The following is an 18647-nucleotide window of genomic DNA, read 5'->3' as shown; positions in this document are numbered from 1 at the left end:
TCACTGGAGTAAAATGAGCTCTAAGTAAACTGGTGGTAATTTTTAATTCCATAGGTTATGTTCACAGACTTTAAGATTCTATTATGGTGTATCCAATATGAAGAACTTCAGAGGATAACTGTTCAAAGAGGTTTATAAAGCCATTAGCTGGCAATTAAATTTAAGGTAAAGACTATATGAAAAGGTTTCAGAAAGGTTTTCTCATTTTCTTCTTCAGGATTTCTTCCGGCACTTACCTCATTGGATCCAACAGCACACAGCCATGAATGATGCTGGTAATTTTCTGATTGAGACATGTGATGAGACCATTTCCAGAGACCTTAAGCAGCAGCTTCTGTTACTAAATGGAAGATGGAGAGAATTGTTTATGCAAGTTAAGCAGGTATGTGTTATTGCTGTTGTTACATTTAAATATTTACTTTGCCATTTCCATGCAAGCAAGACAGATTTGCTCTGCTAGCAGGACTATAGGACAACTTAGCAAAATGCCTAACTATTCATCATTATTTAAATTAGAAATGAATCCCTGACAGCAGTTTATTTTACTGGGACTTTTCCTTTGTTTATCTTTTGGTTATACAGCTTTTTATTTTTACTTTTGGACACTTTCAGCTAGTATAAGCTGTAGTTTTCCTTTATGGTCTTCTGTCTTGCTACAGTGAATATTATTTATGAATATTCTCTACTTTTCTTTGAAGAAAATGATTGGGTTTAAGTAGCTATTGCTATTGTAAGCTCTGTAAAACTAAAAAGTGAAAATGGTGAAAGTGAATATTTTTATTACCCTTTAATGAAAGTTGCATTCAATTACTGTACTGCAACTATAAGCAGGTACAATGCAAGTTAATTAACTAAATGTTTTGCACAAATTAGTTAGACATTACTTCTATCTTGTGAGCAAGGATGCAGTGATAGTAAATGAAAAAACTACTCTATCTCATGGAGAGAGTCAACTGATTGGAAAAGAAGTGTTGTTTCTATATTTGTGCTTCAAAAAGCAAAGGGAAGATGTGAGATAAAATTACACAGAAGTATTTCACACTTCATAAGCACGTTAGAAAATATCTTTGATATAGTCAATATACTTCTAATGATATTTTCTCCTTCCAGTGATTTTAAATAGCAGTTGCCTGTTTGAAGATGCTGCATCTATTTTCTTTACTGGCATGATTATTTCTGTTGCAGTCAAGTTAAATGGAAAAGCAAATAATGATTGCCCCCTTTTTATTGTAACTTTTCCAAACTGTTGACTAGAATGTTCTCAAGCTTTATTTGCTGATGATATTTAGGGTGATTTACTGTGGAAACAGGAAAGCCCAGGTTGTAAATGTCTTTTCCCCTGCTTATGCAGCTTCTTTCATGTGCTGGCTATATGGTTTTTATCGCTGGCTTTTCACAATTTCTGTCATAAAACTCTTTCCACTTTCAAAGACATGCATTTCCCCTTCCTCCAGCCAGCAGTTCTTTTACTGAAATTTCCCTTATCCTTCAGCTTTTCTAGGCTTTTCATGTTCTAATCTCTTTGCTGAATTTTCAAAATTCGTACTGTAGTCAGTGAGAAATTGAGATGTTGATTCTAGGTTAGAAATAGATGAGAGTTTGGTGTTGTCCAAATGATCCAAAACTTGAAGAAGTCTGACCTCTTGTATGAATGTTGTTCTTTTTAATGTCAGCACTATTGAAACTAATGCAGATGATTAGTGTGTAATTTAGAATATTAGTTTCCTTTTTATTTATTTATTTTGTTCAATACAATTTTTCCAGCAAACAATTGCACTGAAAAAATGCTAATCTCTTAAGTCATTACTTAATTGCCAGATATCTCATTTAGGGTGGTTATTTTTTTGTTTGTTTCTTTTTACTTTACATTTTCTTAGTATGCTCGAGCAGATGAACTGGACAAAATGAAGGAGGAATACTTGGATGGTGTTGCCCATTTGACAACTTTTATTGATGGAAGCAATAGAAAATTTTCAGTCCCTGTAGAAATGTCATTCCTTGATGTCAAAATGTTTGTACAAGATTTAGAAGTAAGTGTCTTCCTTCCATTCCTTTCTTTCTCCTTTATAAGAGAGAAACTTCTAACTAATTCTGAGAGCATAAAATTATTTTAGTATACAAGTGGTGCTTTTTTGTATGATTTCTGCTATAGCTAATATAAATCACTGTATTCTATGAGTGACATTTCCAGAGTGGTTTCCAAACCACTGTCCCACTGGATATTTCTTTCTGTGTAGTTTAAAATCTTTTTCAGGTTAGCTGACTGATACCCTTTGGCACAGTTTTCATGCATTTGAAATATGATCCAGTATTCACTAAAATCAGTGGTGAAAACAACTGAGAATTGGAGTATATATCTTTTATCTCTTGAGAACAGACTTGTATCTCCCGTGAATGTATGAATGCTGTTGTTGAAATATTTTTTGAAACATTTGTTTCAGAATATTAAGCAGAAATTGCCTGCAATGGAAGCTCAGTACAAAATAGTTACAAGAACAGCGCAACTTGTTACAAAAGAAGTTTCCCAAGAGGAAGTGAATGAAATGCTTGCAACTTTGACAAGGATCAAAGAGCAGCTGAGCAAGGTTGCAGAATACTTTTTCTACTACACATTGTTGACTGTTGAGCTAATAAGTAGTACGCTCCCCAACATAAATGCTCAGATATGAACGTTTGAGCAAGTGTATAGTTATAATAACAATAGGTTGAATTCAGAGTGGAGAAAATGTTACTTCCTTTAGACTTCAAGACTACCATCCTTAAATTTAATATTCTTTTCTTTAAGAAGTAGCACAGGATCAGGATTGATCTGTCTTAAAAGTGGCAGATAGCAACTATATAAACCCACATGCAGAGGAAACTGCTATTTATTGAATTTGACAACTTTTAAAATAATTATTTTTCTTTAAATGGACAAAGGTTAAGGAGTATTCCTGTGCCCTGCTGTATGAATGCCAGCATCTGCTGTCTCCACTGGAAGAACTGGAGAAACAAATCACACATTTTTATGAATCTCTTGAAAAAGTCAATGAAATAATTTCTATCCTGGATCCTGAAGCACAACCTACAACTGTTCTTAAACAAAAAGCCCAAGTAAGTTTCAAAAACATCTTATAAACATTTGCTGACTCTGAGTATTTACAATTAGCTTTCTAGAATTTGGATGGCACTCGGTAAGCTGAGCAAATGTTTATTCATATTCAGGCAACAAACACAGCCTATCCTAAAGTCAGCTAGGCATAAACATACAAAGATTGAAACTTGTGTTCCCTCCTAGTGCCTGTGGTTTCAATCCAAGAAATAAATATGAAACTTTTTTTTTTTTTTAATCTAGTGGAAATTGGACTGAAGTATCAGAAATACATTGGATTTTTTATTAAGCAGATGAAATAACATGATCAGGAACTACCCTAGGTTTTCTTGGACAATTATGGAAGTTTCTTAGAAGTCTGGAAGTTGTTTCTTTGAAGTCCATTGTAGTAGAACATTAACTTTTCTACCTGACCAATAAACATTTCATTCTGGAAGAATTCAGAACTAGTCAGAAAGTCACTTGGAAAGGTAAATGAAAACATGAGGATCTTGCATAGGAATTGGCATTTATCCTTGTGTATGTGTGGTATATAGCCTAGAAATTGTCCCTCAAAGTTGATGTACATATTTCATTAGAGTCGGATTTGACAGGTAATATAATTAAATGGATTTTTTTTATGGGAAGCTGAAGTCTCTCAAAGCCATTTAGAGTCCCTTTCAAAAAAATAATAATATTGGAGCAAAGAGATTTAATTTTGTGCATGTGCGTGTGTTTATATGTATAAAAAAAAAAATTAGTTCAAGCCTATAATGACTCTGGAGATTGGCTCAATAATTCAGGGAGAAGGGTGTTCTCTTCCAGTGCCTTCAAGCTTTGATTGCATTTGGGTAAAAAATTGTCTGGTGAGCTTGAATCAAATGAATCCATTTTTCTTCCCAAGTAAATCCACTTCTGTTTATGAACACCAGCTCAGTCATGTGTCCAACCTGCATGTTAAGGAGCAGCTCATAAGACTGCTCCTTTCCTCTGCTTCTGAAGGTTAACCTGCACCAGAATGTCACAATAAAAAGACATGTTTCTTCTGCAGTTATTTGCCAACCAAGGAACCAAAATCTGCTCAGTTTAATGGAGGATGCTGGTTTCTGCTGATCAGAGAGTAAACAGAGATTTGTCCCGAGGAATGCAGTGTTCCTTCAATAGCAGAACAGTTTCCTCACCACAGGATTTTTTAAACCTTTTTTTCAGCCTGTGCAACTTCATGCATGTTTTTTCTTCTCCCTCTCTTTTTTTTTTTTTTTTTTTTTTTTAAGTATAATTCTCATCACTTAATGCCATTTGTAATGAAAGCTGAATTCCAATAGCTGACATGAAAGGTTAATTTGTTGAAAAGCAAGCAAGGTTAACATCTCAACCTGCTACTGAGATTTGTCATTCTTATGTCTATTGTTTTCACTGCTGCCTACTTACAATTATACAATAAAGATAGACTTCCCGTAAAAGAATAATGTACTGACCTGCATTCTCTAAAACTACCTGAAAGGCTTGGATACATGTCTGTGTCTTTTTTTATAGAAAGCTAGAGCTCTGTTTGGGTACAGGACTCGGCATACAAGGAGAAAGTTATGTGGTCTGCGTTATTCCATATAACATTATGTGTAGTCTGTTTGTCGTGATGCTTTGACCTCATCCCTTTTGTTCTTATTGTCAAAAAATATCTTCCTGTTATTTTGCCAAATTTTTCTCTCCTTTGTTCCTGGCCAGGGTGGATATATGTTTTTTTCTTTCAGGATTTGGTAGCTTATCAAGAAAACTGCAAGAAAGATTTGTCCCTGATTGAGAGAAATAGTCAGAGTATCCTGCAGTGTGTGGCTTCAAGTGAAGTGTTGCAGCATTTCCATCAGTCAACATTTCAGAAAAAAGTTACACAAGTTCAAATTACTTTTCAGGTAATTATGTCATATCTTGGTGCATATTTTTGAAAGCTTGTTCATATGCAGCTGATCTACCCTACTGTATCTCCATTTCATCACTCTGTAGCTAGCTACTGTCATAGAGAGCTCTCCTCTTTGGAGTCAAGTTATTAATTAAGGATTTGTCTGTATTTGGTAATAAGTGGTCAGGGAACTGTCAGTCATGTTCTCCATGCAGTTATTCAGAGGTAAGCCTGCCTTAGGGGAACCTGGGATTTAAGGAGAACTTTCACACGCCTCAGGCTCCTTTGGAATGAGGAACCTGAAATCCACCTGTTAGGGCTGCACTGTTTTTTGTTTCTCCTGACTTTGTTATCTTGGCTAATTATTTGCTCCTATAATGCCATACATTGCCCTTTCACACAAAGCATGGGAGATGGAAACTTTTGCTTGCAAATGCTACTATTGCTGGGCTTTGTATTTCCTCAGAAAATGCAGTGGACTGTGAATATAGAAAGTTGCAAGTATGTTTGCATTTGTTAATGTAAAGATGTGTTATCTGTAGAGCTCTATGTTGTTATTAGCCATATTGATATTTTGGGGGCTACTCAGCCCAGTCTAGCCCTAATCTAGCATGAAGTTAACCATTATCTTGGAGTCAGATCTCCAGATGTTGGGTGCTATTGTTCAGTACAAGACTATCTAAACTGAATTTTAAGCTACAGAAAATCACCTATCAGTAAAGAGCTGTCCCTCAGAGGTGGATTTCAAAATTTATATTGTATTTTGTGGATTGTACTTAAAGATCAGTGGGTTTTCTTTTACAATTTAGAAGTCACTTATTTGAGTTTACCTTACAGTAACAGAAGCAGATACAGTTGTAGCTTGATAAATTTACCACGTTAAGCATTAATTACTCTGTTCCTATAAAGATGGATGGCAATTTATCTCTTTTTGTGTTAGAAAATAAACCTATAAAACATAGCATAACCATACAAAATGTGGCATACCCAGAGTTAAATTATCTATGGATCTGGAAACTGGCATTTTCTCATGTAAAGAATACATTCCTACATGATTCTACCATTATACAAAAATTTTTATCAGGAAACTTTAAAAAGGCTTAGCAAGGTGTTTATGTAGAGATTTTATTAAATTACTCACTGGGTAAAATCATTACAATTCCCTACACTGGGGCTTGTAATCTGTGAGGATGGTAAAGCGTATGGTTAGTAAGCAGTGTTGGAATTACCTTGTTGCAGTTGAACTGGTGAAATGTTCATTTCTCCTGGCAAATTTTGTTACTTGCTTATGGAATTGTAACCACTGGATAATGCAGTGCACTGGGACAGTCTACAAAGCAGAATAATGAAGAGCTGTGACTAAGGTTTCAAAACAAGATTTCAGAGTAGCAACTAAACCACAAAATTTGCTATTCTTTCTTTTAAGTGGCTTTCTACCTGGTTGATTATCTGGCCTTACTAATGTGATAATCGTACAAACCTCCTCCAGGTCAGAAGACCTGTAGCATGGAACTGGTTGGATCCATAGGTCAAACCACCTTCATGTAGAGTCATGTTAGGATGAGGTAGTCTGCTACTAGGAAAAATGGAATGGCAAGCTTTTAGCCACACCAGGTGCTTTACATTTGAAAGCAGGCTTTAGGAAAGAAGCACTAGCCAAATGGCAGAGGCATTCTAAACGTATCAGAGACTTCTATATTAGATAGCTACCCATTTTTATTTGAATGAAGGATGACATTAGCATGAGCCTTAGTATAAGTATTAAAATTTGGGAAAATGGGAGCATGAAATGGAGAAGCAGTTGTTAACAGCACATATTTGAAAGAATGACATGCATTTTTTGTAAGATCATGGTAAAAGAGAGCAAATAAAAATCAGTGACAAAGTGCCAGCTCATTTTCTTTGCTTGTAACTCAGAATATGGTCAGGAAAGCTGGTGACTGGAGAAAAAACATAGAAGCAAATAGCCGTTTGATGAAGAAATTTGAGGAATCTAGAGCAGAGCTGGAGAAAGTAATACAGATTGCCAATTGTTGCTTAAAAGAAAAAGGAAATCCTGAAGAACTTCTCAGGAAACATAGCGTGAGTAAATTCTCTGACCTTCCTCATGGAAATCTTTGAGTGCATGACATGCAAGTGAAAAGCCTAATGAATTTTAAAATTGATGTGAATTTCTTTTGCATATAGAAGTTATACAGATCACATCAAACTAATGTTAAGATTTAAAAACAAAAAGGAAGAAAGATCACTCCTTTTGTTGATGAATGTAAGCAACCAGAAGGTGAAGAGAGAACCCCTAGAAATTAGGGTTGGTTTTGCCAGTATAACCATTGGGAGTGAGGACACTACATTTTGCCAGTCTCACATGTCCCCTGCTTTTTTTTCAGATTAATATCTGGGTCTGTATTATAACCATTACTTATGCGTGTAGCTTTAAAATGTATTGTTGTTAAAATGCCATCTCAGTGTGCTGGCTGAGATGAAATTAATTTGCTGGACTTTAAACAGCTAGAAATAGTTCCTTCCTTAGCTCAAACTTCAATTCTTCAATGCAGCAGAAGTAACCTTGAAACTTAGGGAACTTAGCGTGTTAGGAAACTTCATATTGGCAGGTTACCATATCAATAACCAGCTTCATCCTCTCACTTTTTCATTTTCCACCTCAACTTCAGGAATTCTTTAACCAGTTGGATCAGAGAGTCCTAAATGCCTTTCTGAAAGCGTGTGATGAACTTACTGACATCCTTCCAGAACAAGAGCAACACAACCTGCAGGAAGCTGTGAGAAAACTCCATAGGCAGTGGAAGGTTAGTGACATTGAATGATGTCTCTGGAAATCATGAGTCTTAACTTTGGAATGTTTCTGTGTGACCTATGTGTTGAAAAAAATTAAAACAAAATAAAAAAGCTGTATTATTCGGCTTCCTGTACAATTGGGAAAAAAAAGTTTTACAACACTATATATAGTTACACCTACAAATATGCTCTCGAAAAAGCCCTGTTAAGTGGTCAAAAGTCAAGAATTGTGAGAAATTAATTATGAAACCTTAATTTCTCCTCTTATGTACAGCCATAATGATACCTGTGTTAAGAACATTTCTTGAGAATAGGTGCTAGCTTCTTACTTTATGCTGATGTTGGATGATTGCAGTTACTTTCCCAACCTTAATAAACCAAATTTGTAAGAGATCAGGCTATCAGTTTAAATTGTGTCTTCTGCCAAAGGCTCTACCAACTGAACAAACATTGCTTATAAGCTATGGAATTTTTTGCTTGCTACAGCATGTTGCAGGTCACAGCTGGAGTGATGGTTGAGTGGTTTCTCACTAGAACGCAAACAGGAACCTCTGGAAGCAGTTGTGGATATACCTTCATTATTATTGTTTGCTTTATTGTTTTATACAGGAAATATTTGGTATATATTGCCAAGAATCAAGAAGTCTCTGTAATGTGCCTTATACATACACATTCTGGTCCCCAAAAACTTATGACCTTATGATATATCTAAGAGATATTGGTAACAGAGTTGCTTTATTTACTTAAATGAATATGGAGAACCCCCCATCTCTTCAGGCATATGCATGCTTTATTTTCTGTATTAGCAGTTTTTAGATAATTTATTTGTGGTAACTTCACACTGAGGTAATGGGAGTAGTCTTTTATCTCTGTGCTTGTTTATTGCATACCTGTGGGTATGTAGGATCTTCAAACAGAAGCCCCATATCACTTGATCCACTTGAAGATTGAAGTACAGAAAAGCAAGTTCCTGGTCACAGTGGAGGAATGCAAAGCTGAACTAGCTCGACAGAACAAGGTGTTATCAAGAGAAGCCAATGAAAGGATGATCAAGGAACACATGGTATGAATTATATGCCACCACGTGGGCATTTACAGAAATACATTTCCATTTCAATAATAAACAGGTCTGACCAACTCTTAAGCCACCAAACTCTCTGTGCACAACTAAATCGGATCAATCCTTGGGGCCTTTAACAAAAATTTTGGTTTGAGCTTAGTACAGTTTATAACAAATATGTAGATATGCTTTGTGATTTCTGCCACTTTGTATTTTTATTGAATTTTCTGCTTTGTCTCCCATCAGTTGTTCTTTGGTGACAAGGGATCTTACCAGCTTTGTGCGAAAAGGCTACAACGGATTGAAGAACTGTGCCAAAAACTGCCAGTTTCTGATCCAGTGAGGGTTACCTTGGAAAGCAGCCAACGAATCCTGAAGGAGCTCAAATCCCAGATAGACAGCACATATGTAAAGTTAACAGAGCACTCGGACACCTGGAAGGGCTATAAGAACAGGTGTCAGCTCAATTGCTAGCTGGGTCTCGTAGAGCCTTATGTGTGGTCACTCCTTTAAATGTCATCATAGATCAGTACCATGTAAAGAATACTACAGTGTTGTTAGCTATACTTTTTGTAGTAATTCCACAAAATATAGTGGGGGTTTGGGTGGATTTTGTAACTTTTGCCTTAAATTTAAGAGATTACTGTTTGGTGGTAGGAATTTTTGTCTAACTTTTTTCCTTGCTTTGCATTATGTGATGTTTTATTTCAGATTTTCTGAGTTGGCAAATTGGATTTTGTCAACAGAAAGAGAGCTAAAGAAGATAAAGGAAAGTGTCAATGATACTGCCCAATACAAGCAACTTGAAGCATCTGTGGGGGTGAGCTCTTGGCTTATATTCTAACAAAGCTACAGTCGTTGCTACTGGGACTCTGGATAAAATTGTATTCTGAAGTAGTGCAACTGTTTTACTGTAGAGACCATAGTAGCTCTGCTGATTCCTGGTATTCTTAAAAAGATTTCCAGTAGAAAGTTCCACATGCAACAAAGTGTGGCAGAAGTTCCTACTTTTAATAATTTAGAGAATGGCAGGTCCCTTTAGCTGTATATTCAGAACATGCAAAATATAGAAGCAGACAGAATAAACAGTTGCCCCTCATCCTGCTGCATGCACAGTTAAAAGTGCTGTGCAAAGAAAAGCCAGTGTCGTGGTTTAACCCCAGCCAGCAACTAAGCACCACGCAGCTGCTCACTCACTCCCCCCCCACCCAGTGGGATGGGGGAGAAAATCGGGAAAAAGAAGTAAAAGTCGTGGGTTGAGATAAGAACGGTTTAATAGAACAGAAAAGAAGAAACTAATAATGATAATGATAACACTAATAAAATGATAATAGCAATAATAAAAGGATTGGAATGTACAAATGATGCGCAGTGCAATTGCTCACCACCCACCGATCGACACCCAGCTAGTCCCCAAGTGGCAATTCCCCGCGCCCACTCCCCCCAGTTTATACACTAGATGTGGCGTCCCATGGTATGGAATACCCCGTTGGCCAGTCTGGGTCAGCTGCCCTGGCTGTGTCCTGTGCCAGCTTCTTGTGCCCTTCCAGCTTTCTCGCTGGCTGGGCATGAGAAGCTGAAAAATCCTTGACATTAGTCTAAACACTACTAGCAGCAACTGAAAACATCAGTGTTATCAACATTCTTCTCATACTGAACTCAAAACATAGCACTGTACCAGCTACTAGGAAGACAGTTAACTCTATCCCAGCTGAAACCAGGACTGCCAGTATTTCTGGACTGGGTGTTTTTGAAGGATCAGGTTACTGTCTTACATTTAGGGAAAGCTTCTATATTAAAAATTCTCTTCTACAATAGTATAACATGGGAGGCAAAGATATTCTACCACTCACTTTTGCGTTGGTGACTGGTAACAGAAGTGGTAGAATAGTTGAAGATTGAGTCGTTTTGTTAAATTAGTTTTAGGCAATAATTTATTGAGTCACTTCAGACCTAGCTTGACCCTTATTTCTTTTTTTATTTCATATACTAGGAGCAAAAATAGGAATGTCACATACTGTAGAAGTTTGCGTGAAAGTCATGAGCAGGTTGTGAGGCTAACTGCACAGAAACATAATTAGGATGACCTTGATAAAGCAGATAGAATTTTAGCTTAATGGATGCTTCTGCTCCAAAAAGTCTGATTTACTCATGCAGTTTCACGGCTGGCAACTTCTCCTCAGCACTGGCACAAAGGTATAAATGAACTATTGGGCAAAAAGTCGGAAAAAAGAGCTATATAAATCTTATACCACCTGAAATTTTATGTTTGAGAAAGTCAGCATTTGAGATTTAAATGGTAACTAAGAAATTGGGTCAATATATGGAAAATACGCACATGGTACCTACCATCTATCTATCTATCTGTAGGTAAAAATGTTAGTTTGCATGGAAAAAGTACTCCACTGCTACTTATTAAAGAACAGCCTAATAAGTGGTAGTAAAGTCTGTAGAGGAAATGCAAAAATCTAGCCATTGACTGGAACAAAATCAGATAGGGTATGCAAATAGAAAAATACTACATTTCTAGTGTTTGAAGAACAGAACAAAGGTAGTATGTTTACACTACTAATCTTTGAAGTGATGCCATGAATGGCACTCATTAATATATTTTGTTTATTTGAAGAAAATACATCTTGATTCTTCCATAGGAAATTAGGAAGCATATTAACAAGCAAGGAGAAAATCACAGCTGGCTGAAATCTAGACTTGCTGTTTTGACCGCAGTATGTCCTGATTTGGAGGCCAAAAAGACAGAGGATGAGCTTTGTAAACTTTCCAGTGACTTCAAGGGACTCCTAGATTTTCTGGCTGAGGTACAGTATGAAGGACACAAGAACTCTCCATTTACAGTGTCACATGAAATTACATCAATCACGGCTTCACAAGCATAAGTTCCCTGCTGTGTTTTTTTAATTAAACTGCAAGCATTCAGCAACAAAAAACTCATTTGTACTTGCTGCGTAGCAAAGCCTTGAGAAGTAGCAGGCAAAAAATACTGTCATTATTATAATGGAACTTTTCCCTTTGCAGGTTTGGAAAGTATCATAGTAAATGTTTCTGGAATCAATATGTCAGTATTTTTACAGGCAAAAGATAGTTTTCTAAAATCAGCCCATAGTGAACATTGGCAAAACTGGGATGTACATCAGCTAGTGGATGTGGAATTTGACTTTAATCTTCATTTATGTATCTTTTATGCTGAAATAATAAAGGAACTACTGTGAGGTAGTTTCAAATCGTAAAGAATGTCTATCATGCACTGAATTTGCAGGAAAAGGGTGCAGTTCTCTGAGGTCTGAATGATAATGAGATACTGTAACTGCTGAAATCATGGGAAGTTTCTAACTGATGAGAAGCAAACCCTCTTAGAATCCACTGAACCCTTAAGTTCTGTGGGATCTCAGGGAACTTACTGCTTCACAGTTTTCACTGTAAAAAGAAAGATAACATCAATCTGAAAAAAAGTTCAGGATAGAGAAAGAGTTCAGACTTCAAATTCCATTGCTAATGTTGATTCCTGTTGAAGCCTTGTAGATGTTCTAAATGTATAAAAGTTCCATGTATTTACTGAAACTTCTCTAAACTTCTGTGGTGTGAAAACTGTGTATGGAAATTTGGGGCAACCAATGTTCTGATTTCCAAGTGACTGCAAATAATTTAAGATACTATCTTTATTTGTGTGTGTGTGTGCGTGTGTGTGTGTGTGTGTTAAAGAACTTTCGCTTTTTGTTTCCACTAAAAGTCGGAACTAAGGGGAGCACAAGTTCATGAAGGTGAAGAAAGAAAATAAAAGCTAGAATTTAAACTTGTTTTGAACCTAAAAGCATAATCTAAATGGCATGTTATGCTATAGTTAAGACACTGCTAATTCTTAAAAGTCTGAATACTCTTTACAGCTAAATTTACAGCTTGTTAATCAGATGGATGAGACTGTTTAGACAAGGACAGATACTAGGTATTTCCAGAGTTCAGCAATGGTTTTTGGAGAGTAAACATTAAACATTTATATAACAGAAAAGAGAATGGCTTGAATCTGAATGACCCTCCAAAGTGAATATAGACTGGAAAGAAAGGAAGGAAGGGAGGAAGAAAAGAAAGGAGTTTCTTAGTTCTAGAATACTTTATGATTAAAACCTTAAAACACAGGAACTGTCTGAGGAACAGAACCTGTACTGAGAATCAGCTAGAAGTAGTTAGCTGAATCATGCAAAGAGGGAAGAACTTTCTGATGTTGAATAGATATCTCTTTTCCTTTATAAAATTCTGCAAACTGATACTGGATATTGCACCACATGCATGTTGTGGTCCATAAAACCAGGGTAACAGGGCATTTTATTATATTTGTGATTCACCAGGGCATTGCTCTAGAAGAACCAAAAGGTAGCAAGATTTTTTGTGAGTTGAGGAGTGTAGGTGTTTTGGAATCTGGGTCAGCTTGCAAGGATGAGGACAGCATATATTTCCTAAGTGATCACCAATAAGCGGCTGTTGCAGACAGCTATTTACCATATGGCAATGTAATAAGAAGTATGTGTAAACAAGACAAAGGTCTCCTTGTCACATTTTAAGTCTACAGTCACTCTTTCAATATGAAGTTAAAGGTGTCAAGAATGCTGGAGACAAAAATGGTTTGAATTTAGACAATTTATTATATTTTTTGAAAAAAAAAAAATCCAAATACAAATGTGCCCTTAAAATATAGATGCGCCTTTCAACATTAAATACTTAGTTATCTGTAATTGTAGATTGAAAAGACTTTAGGCACTGTTGGAGACTGTGTCCAGTACAAAGAAGAAGTTAAAAGTGCAATTGAAGAGTTAATCAGCAACTCTAAAGAAGCCCAAGCAGAAGCTGAAAAGATCCTGGATACAGAAAGTTTATTACAAGCTCAGCAGCTACTACTTCATCATCAGGTAGGGCAATTACTCATGTCCATATCCAATTTTTAATTTTAAGGTAGAATTTATGTAATTACAAAATTTTGTTATGTCCATTGGCATGACTCTTTATATTTAAACTTAAAAGAGTTCTAAAGGCAACAGTCTCATATGGCCTAGTATAGATTTCTTATAATGAAGAAAGTACTCAGTATTTTTTAAATGTTAATTCCCAAAGATAAGCTTGTTTTTCAACTTTTATTGAATAACCTTTTACTTTACATGGGGTTTTGTGACACAGAACACCTGAAAAACAAGCTTCATTTACTTGTAATTTTGGGTAAGTGTACTATGCAAATACGTAGTCTCTCTCTCTTGTGACCTTTTTAAAGTTTGTGTGTCGGATTTGATCATGGTAAATTAGGCCCAATCCTGGTTTTGGAAATTTCTTGACTTATAGAATCATAGAATCGTTTAGGTTGGAAAAGACCTTTAAGATCATCAAGTCCAACCATCAACCCAATACCACCATGCCCACTAAACCATGTCCTGAAGTGCCTTGTCTACGCATTTTTTGAATACCTCCAGGGATGGTGACTCCACCACTTCCCTGGGCAGCCTGTCCCAATGCCTGACAACCCTTTCAGTAAAGGAATTTTTTTCTAATATCCAATCTAAACCTTCCCTGGTGCAACTTGAAGGCATTTCCTCTTGTCCTAACTGACTTCAGCAGCTTTGATGTGGTCCCAAGTCTAAATGCTGGATGTGAGGTGTACCTCTAGCCTCATCTCCTCCTCTTGGTAGCTACTGCAGTGACAGATGGGCCTCCATTCTGTAGGAGTAGAACAGGAGGCTTTTTATGCGCTGATAATAGATCAAAACATCTACAGGCTACAGTAATAATAAATCATATGGGTTGCATACAGCAAGAACAGTTGGTTTTAAGGCCAAATATGGGAAATGAACTTTGAGGCCTGCTCAAAGCTAATAAGAATAATTTACTGTCAATGTTTGGGCATTACCTAAGTGGTTTATATTAACATCTATTTCTGTAAGGCCAGACATGTCTTACTTGCTGACCAGGCACTACTATGTCTTACCTGTGTCTTATCTAAACTCTTTGGTGTTTGTAAAAGCTACTCTATGTGTTAAGGTTCATATTTGTTCTTTTATTATTCTACATTCCTTATCCATCATAGGAGAGGTAGTAGGAATAGTTAACTTCTCCTTGAGTTCTCATACTGTTCTTCCTCTTTTTATATGGAGTCTGTTAAGATAAAAAAAGACTTTGACAAAGACCTGAATGTACCCAGAGTAGAATTCAGCAGGGAGATGTGAGCTTACCTAGCAAGGCCAGCAATGGGTCAAGCATGTTGGGAAAGGAGAAGGGACATAGTCTTAGGAGTTTCTGATAGTGCTACAAAGCCAAATGCATCAAGGAAAGAATTATGCAACTTGGCTGTCCCCCTCCTGCTCTCTAATGAAGGCTGATATATTGCTTTGATCAGTCTGAGGCTCCAGCCTGTGCCTCAAAGAGTGCAGAGCAGACCTGGATGCTTCCAGCCAGTCATGAGGAATACATGCACCTGTGGCTACTGCTGCAGTTGCTCAACTGTTGTGGCTTCTGCTTTCTGAAATATTGCTTTGGATAAATGGCCATACTGTCACTCTTTCTCTCCCATTTGTATACCACAAAAGGTGTATAAGTGTTTTGGAAGCCAAGGCATGTACTTGATGAGTATATGAGACTCTAGGAATACTTGCCACAGTTTATCCCTTTGTTAGTCTCATTGCATACCCCTGCAAAAGCAGAAAGCAGTTTCATTGTGCCAGTTTCCCAAAGGAGCTAAAAAGTCTAATTATTCCTTTTGGATGAATGCTTTTAGCAAAGGACAAGGAGACTCCGTGCAAAGAGGCAAGATGTGCAACAACAGATTTCCCAAGCTAAACAGTTGCAGATTGAAGGTGGACTTCCCAGCACGATGCAGGAGGATTTACAAAAGTTGGAAGGAACATTAGAGAACATACAGCAGACTATGGAGAAACGTGAAGAGCAACTGCAGGTGGGTCCTTTGCAAGTAGAAATAAACCCCCGTGCTTTCTTTTTTTTTTTTTTTTTTTTTTTTTAAACTTAGTAAAAACCCAATTTTTGTAATCTAAAAAGTCTGAGTTTACGTTCTCAACTCTGAATCTTGGTCTTTGGGGTTTTTCTGATCAGTACCTCCATGAAAATTTCTCGAAGCTGCTGGATACCTCTTGATTAATAAAGAAACAGTATTTTGTTTGGAAGTGTTTAAAAGTCCCAACTATTCAGTTATAATAGATATTTTAAATAATTTATCTGTGAATTAAATTTTAGATGTGATGTCTCCCCTGGTTACTAAAGATGACATTGCCTTTTAATTGAGAGTCCTTAGGCTGGATATTAGATTAATAACACCTGATGTTGTGCAAATATAATCCTTACAACTACTGTATGTAATACATGCTGTCATGCTAAATTTAAAGAAAGAAGAAAAAAGTCATAGAGAAATCAAATGGATTGCTCCAGGTTGTATAACTAATCACTGACTGAACTCGGATTAGAATTTATAGCTTCTTGTGCCCACGTCTGGGTTGTGCTTTACATTTGTCTAAGCAGAATGGTAATCCAGTTGTCCACTATTCCACGCAATGTTTAAAGTCATCAAAACTATTTCCTATGATAAAACACAAGATGAAAAACATGATTGATAGGGCTCAAATAACTACTTAATGTAAAAATTTATTATTGAAACCAATTATTTTCTAAGGAATCCCATATATAAAGCCTTAACTTGGGCTTTGCTTTACTTCAGAATCAAGAAAATATTTGTTTATGCTGTCATAATTCTCATGACTGGTAATTAAATGCTGTACGTTAATCAAAATTCTACATTATCAGAAAAGAACAAATAGATTTCTATGTGTGAGTTTCCTATGAGTAGGGATTTTCTTCTACCATTCTACTGTAATTTATTTCATTACAGAACTTGAAAATCCTTGTAGATATTGTTGACACCTGTCACCATAAGCATAAGCATCTGCATTTATTACTTCAGACTTCTTATAGGACATTCAAATATAAGATTTAAATATTGCTGGTGCCTTAGAGAGCAATGGTTTTTTGCACAGTGCAGTATGAATCAGTGAAAATTCAAGGGAAAACTTTTCTTTTATTGGGTTCAGAACAGTTTCATCTGTAGAGTAGATGTCATTTCAGGAGAAATTGATTTATTTTATGTCAGGTCTTTCCCTTTTTTCTTTCTTCAGTAACTTACAAAGAAATTCTTTGTTTCTCCTCTTTGATCTTTTTGTCTTTGCGTTCCTGTTCTGGATTTCTTTGTTTGTTTGTTTTTGTAGGTCACAATAAATAAATGGGAGCAGTTTGAAAGGGACAAAGAAACCGTAGTAAAATATCTCAATCAAGCAAGTTCTGCACTTGAACGTATCTTAAACTTTAGCAGTTTAGAGAGCCTCTCCTCAGAACTGGATCAGACAAAGGTATTCAGTGTGTGAAATATAGGAACCGAGATATCTTTCTGCCTTGCTTGTTCACATGTAGTGAGCATATTGCCTTCAATCTTTGCACAGTTTCTCGTTAATGCCAGTGCAAATTGCATGTAGAGACTAGAGACTGCATAAACTGTTTAGAGGTAAAAAGTAATTTTATGAAAAGATCATGAAGAATTGCTCAAAATCTGCATCTGAAGCACATGTATGGAAGTTAAAATGATTTTGAGGACTTCCCATTTTATGCTCAGTAATCATCTATACTAGTAAGCTAAATAGTGTCAAGCACTGGCATATCAACATCAATAGTGTGCTCTTTGGCAAGTTTATGTGGACTGTGCCAACTAGCACTCTTTTAGCCCCGAGGAGAAAAAGGAGAGACTTCTGCAACATGGACATAAGCCATAACATGCCACTTGCCCTTAATAACACAGAATTATCCCAGCCCATTTTATTTACTAATACAGAAGTAATAGTAGTGATTGGCTTTCCAAAGTGCTGTGCTTTTCACACTGTTTTTACCCTTTGATTAATCTGATACTAAATTATAAATATCTTGGTTTTGCTCAGCATCCATTGTTCTGGCGTATGGGTTTAATGTTTGTGACAGAAAAGTTGCTAAACAAAGTGAGATTACAAGCTATGAGATACTGCAAAATCCTCTCTGTAAAGGCTGGGATATAAAGATAAGCAAACATGCATATAATCTTCCTCAATTTCTTAAAGAGCTATAGAATAAATTTTGATTGGTTGAGTTAAAAACTTTTGGAAATATAGTTTCTCTTGCTGAATTTTATTCAAGCTAGGTTGCTCAAATGAACATTTCTTAAATGCTACATGAAAGTAACATTCTTCAGAGATTGTTTTTATGTATTTACACATTCAAAATATACATGTAGGACACAGATACTTTTTGCAACCACAAACATTGAGGAAGAATACTCATAATATTTATATTTCATTAATAATAATATAAATATGTGAAACTGTTTATAGTTGTATTAATGCGTCTTGCATCCTTACAGGAACTTTCTAAACAGACTGAAGCAATGGCAGTGCAGGCTGAGAATCTGGTGAAGAATTCTTCTGAGATACAGCTTGGTTCAAAGAACAAGCAGTCCCTTCAGCAGCAGGCAAAATCAATCCAAGAACAAGTGAAAAAAGTGGAAGTTACTCTTGAAGAAGAGTATGTTCTTAACAAGTCCTAATATTTATTCTCCACTATGAGATTGTATCAGATTTCTAGAATACCTTGTCAGCATTTTGTATTGTCTCATCAGCTCCATCATTTACAGCTTGCCATGGCATAGTAACAAGGTTATAGTACCAAATATGTCAAAAGAGTGTGTGCAAATAAACAAAATCTTTTTTTTAATAATATGTAGTTTATAAACCCACTGTTAGTTACATTTA

General features: G+C 36.2%; 1 protein-coding gene across 17 annotated transcripts in view; it reads left to right on the top strand.

Annotated features, from left to right (window-relative positions):
* The window catches only part of SYNE1 (spectrin repeat containing nuclear envelope protein 1), a 320180-nt gene that overhangs the window by 103781 nt on the left and 197752 nt on the right, over positions 1 to 18647 (top strand). For all 17 annotated transcript variants that reach the window (XM_030022683.2, XM_030022698.1, XM_030022689.2 and 14 more), the window contains 15 exons: positions 218 to 382; positions 1878 to 2030; positions 2442 to 2585; positions 2920 to 3093; positions 4822 to 4980; positions 6885 to 7049; positions 7640 to 7774; positions 8668 to 8826; positions 9070 to 9278; positions 9535 to 9643; positions 11475 to 11639; positions 13572 to 13739; positions 15590 to 15766; positions 17085 to 17225; positions 18260 to 18420. In XM_030022683.2, coding sequence (XP_029878543.1) covers positions 218 to 382; positions 1878 to 2030; positions 2442 to 2585; positions 2920 to 3093; positions 4822 to 4980; positions 6885 to 7049; positions 7640 to 7774; positions 8668 to 8826; positions 9070 to 9278; positions 9535 to 9643; positions 11475 to 11639; positions 13572 to 13739; positions 15590 to 15766; positions 17085 to 17225; positions 18260 to 18420 — 2384 coding nt within the window. The remainder of the gene's footprint in view (positions 1 to 217; positions 383 to 1877; positions 2031 to 2441; positions 2586 to 2919; positions 3094 to 4821; positions 4981 to 6884; positions 7050 to 7639; positions 7775 to 8667; positions 8827 to 9069; positions 9279 to 9534; positions 9644 to 11474; positions 11640 to 13571; positions 13740 to 15589; positions 15767 to 17084; positions 17226 to 18259; positions 18421 to 18647) is intronic.

The sequence above is a fragment of the Aquila chrysaetos genome, chromosome 8, assembly GCF_900496995.4.
Source record: "Aquila chrysaetos chrysaetos chromosome 8, bAquChr1.4, whole genome shotgun sequence".
NCBI classification, from domain to species: domain Eukaryota; kingdom Metazoa; phylum Chordata; class Aves; order Accipitriformes; family Accipitridae; genus Aquila; species Aquila chrysaetos.
Note: the sequence above shows the minus strand (reverse complement) of the source record. Positions and strands in the feature narration are given on the sequence as shown.